Below are 4454 nucleotides of genomic sequence, written 5' to 3'. Positions count from 1 at the left end.
GGGGGGGCGGGCCGGTGGGCGGCCGGCAACACCGAGCAGGCAGGGCGGCGGGCTCGGACCTGGGGAAGCAGATGCACGGTGTCGCCGACGAGGAGGCCGATGGGCTGGTCGGAGGTGGACACGGCCAGGAAAGGGGCATTCAGGGTGAAGCATCCGCCGCTGCCCGCGGGGAGGAGCCAACTGACGGTCCCCTCGGGCGCGAGCTCCGGCTGGCGGAGGCAGAAGGCGAGAACGATGTTCTTGTGGATGAGGAAGACGGTGTGGCGGTCGACGAACACCTGCTTTCCGGGGCGGCCGACCTGGACGGGCGAGTGTGCCGGGCGGGGGGGGGGCAGGGTGAGAGGGCGCGACATGGCCAGCAGGGGGGCGGGCAGAAGGCCAGGGCGATGGGCGGCGGCCGGTGCACCTACCGGGGGCAGGTGGTAGAAGTTGTCCTTAAACAGCAGGGCAAGGGGCTGCTCGTGCGAGGTGACATGGAGAAAGGGCCCCTTCAGGGCGAAGGCCGAGCTGTATGACGTGGAGCACGGGATGTGGACCACACCATCCGGGTACAGCTGGGTAGTCCCGAGGGGGAAAAGCCGGACGCCGCCCTTGCAGATGACGAAGACGACCTTGCGATGGACGAACATCCTCTTGCCCGGGACACCGGCCTATGTGGTGTGTGAGAGGGGGAATGGCGAAAAATGGAAAAAGGGAAAAAAGTCCGGCGAGCGGGGGGCCGCTGTTGGGCGGACCTTGGGAAGCAGGTAGACACTGTCCTCGATGTAGAGGCCGACCGGGGCCGGGAGGGAGGACACGCGCAGGTAATGGCCATCCAGGGTGAAGGTGCTCCCGGCGGGGATGGGCATCTTGGCCCAGAAGACCCCCTTGGCGAATCGGCTGGACTGGCTGGCCGGGAAGGAGTGGATGCCATTTTCCCGCAGGAGGAGGGTCTCTCGGGCGCCGGCGAAGATGTGGCCCCCCGGGACGCCGACCTGCAGGGTGCGCGCAGCCAACGGCGGGAGCATGGGAGTGAGCGAGCGCAAGGCAGCGGGGGGGGGGGGGGGGGGGGGGGGGGGGGGCGGGGGCGGGAGGTGGGCGACAGGTGGCCGTCGTTGGGCGGACCTTGGGCAACGGATAGACGGTGCCCTCGTGGTAGAGGCCGACCGGGGCCGGGAGGGAGGACACGTGCAGGAAGTGCCCATCCAGGGCGAAGGTGCTGCCGGCGGGGATGGGCATCCGAGCCCAGGGGGCCCCCTCGGTGGGCTGGCCCGACGGGTGGATGGGGAAGGAGTGGATGCCCTGTCGTTGCAGGAGCAAGATCTCCTTGGCACCAACGAAGACGGTGTGGCCGGCGACGCCGGCCTGCGCGACACACGGGGGATCGAGGGGGCAAGTGAGTGGGCGGGGCGGGGCGGGGCGGGGCAGACGGCAAGCGGCAGCCAGAGAGGATACCAGGGCCATACCTCGGGCATGGGATGGGCATGGCCCTGGACGAAGAGGCCGACCGGGGCCAAGAGGGAGGGCAGGCGCAGGAAATGCCCATCCAGGGTGAAGGTGCTGCCGGGGGGGATGTGCTGCTCCCCGGCGGGGCTAAGCTCCGAGGGCGAAGAGGCGCCCGAATCGAGGGAAAAGAAGCGGATGCTGCTGCTGCTGGCGATGAGCACGGCATTCTCGGCCACAAACTCGGGGTGGCCAGGGGCGCCGAGCTGTGGGCAGGGCAGGCGGGCGGGTGAGTAGCCCGGGGCAGGTGGTGAAGGCATGTGTGTGTGTGTGTGTGTGCGCGCGCACTGGCGGCAGCCGAAGCAGGCGGTCCTCGTGGTAGAGCCCGATCGGGGCCGGGTGCGAGGAGACCCGCAGGAAAGGGCCATCCAGGACGAATGTGGCATCGGGCGAGGGGGGGATTTTGGCCCAGGCCGGGCCCTGTGCCAGCTCGACGGTGTTGTCGATGGAGAAGGATAAGACGGTGCTCTGGTGGATGAGCAAAATGGTACCCGGGCCCGAGAAGAGCGCGTGTCCCGATGCGCCGTACTACGGAAGAGCGTGCGTGAGACCGGGCGAGCGGGCGAGCGGGCAAGCGACCAGGCAGGGTGGAGGGCCAGCGCCAAGCGGCCATGTACCTGGGGGAACGAATAGATTTGGTCGTTGAGCAGGACCCCGACGGCGTACTTCTGGGAGGATACAAATAGGAAGGACCTCTGCAGGGTGAAGGTGTCGGTCGGGGTGACCACCACATCGGGCCAGATGGTTTGCTTGAGAAGCTCATTGAAGTCGGAAAAGCGGAACTCCCACACGTCGCCGCGGAAATTCAGCAGGACCGTGTTGCCATGGATGAAGAAAGCCCGGCCGGCGGTGCCATTCTGGAGCGGCGGGCGAGAAGCGGGAGAACGGGGCCGAAGGGGGGGGGGGGCCGGGTGAGAAGAGCCATGAGACAAGGGACGAGCATTGGGCGTGAGGCGCGGCGAAGGGCCGGCGGACGGGAGAAACACACCTGGCACATCTGGTGGATGTCTTGGTCGTGGAGAAAGCCGATGGGGTCGGCCCGGGAGGACAGGTGCAGGAACGGGCCCTTGAGAAGGAAGGTCCCATCGGCCGGGATTCTGGTCTTCAGCCAGCAACGCCCGTCGGCCGGCTGGCCCTTCATGCTGAGGGAGAAGCTTCGGATTCCGGTCTGGAACAGGGCGAGCACGGTGTCATGGAAGACAAAGGCCGGGTGCCCGGGGGTCCGGTTCTGTGTCGGGGCCAACGCCGGGCGCAGGCAAGTCAGCGGGGCAGATCCGAGGAGGGGGATGTGGGCCGGCCCGGCCCGGCCGGGCATGTGTCATACCTCGGGCAGGCTGATGGTGGAGCCACCGACGAAGAGGCCGACCGGAGTGTCGTGAGATGTCGCACATAGGAGCGGCCCGTCGAGGGTGAAGGTATCCCATGATTTCGAGCTAACCGTGGACCAGGTGGTGCGTGTGTTGGGGGAGCGGGTTGAGTCGAAGGCGAATGCTGTGATACCATTCCTCTCGAGCAGCAACGCCCGCTGACTGCATACGAAGAGGTCACTGCCGGGGACACCGCGCTTGGGTGCAAAGAAAGGGCGGAGAGGGTCAGGTGGGCGGGCGGGCGGGCGGGCGGGCGGGCGGGCGGGCGGGCGGGCGGGCGGACGAGCACAGAAGGCGGGCGGTCATGGCGAGGGGGTTGCCCATGGCGCACCTCGGGAAATAGGTGGGTCTTGCTCCTGAGGAACAGACCAATGGGCTGGGCAAGGAAAGATATGTACAGGAGAGGGCCGTTCAAATGGAAGGTGCCATGTTGATCGATCGGCAGCCGGCTGGACATGAGACTGTGGGTGTGTAAATTGCCGGTCATGAAGCAGTAGTACTGGACCCTGTCCTTTGCGATGAAGAGGATCCTATCCTCGCAGCGGAAGGCAAAGCTACCGGATTGGCCGACCTGAGCAGGGGGATGCCGGCCGGGTGGGGCGCGGGGCCCGGAGCGAGGGTGGTGAGAGTGTGAGTGTGAGTGTGAATATGAGTGTGAGTGTGAGTGTGTGTCTGTGTCTGTGTCTGTGTCTATGTCTGTGTCTGTGTCTGTGTGTGTGTGTGTGTTCCCCTCGATGGAGGAGCCATTCGGGCTTCCGGCATGGGCGTACCTCGGGGATCCAGTGAGCGTCGCCCTACTCATCGGTGAAGCGGTACGGCTGCCCGGAGGCGAGTATCTCCAAGCGATAGTTCATGACAGCTGCGGGGAGGAGTGGCGGTGGGAGGGGGGGGAGGGAGGAGGGAGAAGCGTCGAGCAGTGGGTGGAATGGCACAGGCCTGGGACGTATGGGTGATCGATGGGCTGGCACGAGCAGGTCGCTGCCTTCTCAGGGGGGGGGGGGACAAAAAGCAAGGCGGATCCGGCAAGCGAGACGCACCTTCGACAGGACGAGGGTCTTGCAGGGGAGCCGGTCGAGGGGGATTAGGAGTCCGCGGCCGTGAGATGGATCGGCCAGGAGGAATTGGCCCGGGGTGGTGGTTGGCTCGAGGTGGGCCTCCGGGCAGAGCTTGTTCTTGAGGAGCGTTGTCTTGGCCGGGCCGTCGGGCAGGTCCGGGTGGAGGCTGTGTAGGGGGTGATCGAACTCCGCCAGGACCAGGCTGCCGTGGAGGCTGAGCAGGAGCTTGTTCTGGTGAGCGGCCAGGCGCGTGGCCAGCGCCAAGCGGGCCTCGTGGCAGTCGGCCTTGCAGGCCCGGGCCTTGATGCCGGCCGCGGCCATGTCGCCAACCCAGCGCTGGCGAGCGAGGGCTCGGATTTGGGTCTTGGTGGTGGACGGCACGTCCAGGCAGTTGAGGCACCACTTGACCGTGGGGCACGACGCCGGGAGCGTGATCGCGCGCTTGCCCTGGCCAAGGTGATGGAAGCTGAAGGCCACCAGCATGAGCCCCGAGTCGATGCAGACCTGGCCCTCTTGGAGGAACACGCACTCGAGGGGGTCGACCTCGGTA

The 4454-nt window shown here is 66.9% G+C and overlaps 1 protein-coding gene across 1 annotated transcript in view; it reads right to left on the bottom strand.

Annotated features, from left to right (window-relative positions):
- H696_05421 (hypothetical protein) overlaps positions 1-4415 on the bottom strand; it is a gene marked incomplete at its 3' end in the record, with an annotated part of 6801 nt that extends 2386 nt beyond the window's left edge. Inside the window, exons 1-12 of the mRNA XM_009499255.1 lie at positions 3887-4415; positions 3620-3643; positions 3181-3420; positions 2807-3046; positions 2471-2710; positions 2100-2339; positions 1771-2010; positions 1446-1688; positions 1105-1344; positions 735-974; positions 411-650; positions 60-299 (exon numbers count right to left, since the gene is read on the bottom strand). Of these exons, the coding sequence (XP_009497530.1) occupies positions 60-299; positions 411-650; positions 735-974; positions 1105-1344; positions 1446-1688; positions 1771-2010; positions 2100-2339; positions 2471-2710; positions 2807-3046; positions 3181-3420; positions 3620-3643; positions 3887-4387 (2928 nt within the window). The 5' untranslated portion in view covers positions 4388-4415. The remainder of the gene's footprint in view (positions 1-59; positions 300-410; positions 651-734; positions 975-1104; positions 1345-1445; positions 1689-1770; positions 2011-2099; positions 2340-2470; positions 2711-2806; positions 3047-3180; positions 3421-3619; positions 3644-3886) is intronic.
- Between the last annotated feature and the right edge of the window lie 39 nt (positions 4416-4454).

The sequence above is a fragment of the Fonticula alba genome (assembly GCF_000388065.1).
Source record: "Fonticula alba strain ATCC 38817 unplaced genomic scaffold supercont2.11, whole genome shotgun sequence".
Taxonomy (NCBI): Eukaryota; order Rotosphaerida; family Fonticulaceae; genus Fonticula; species Fonticula alba.
The sequence above is the reverse complement of the archived record's forward strand: the minus strand, read 5'-3'. Positions and strand labels throughout refer to the sequence as shown.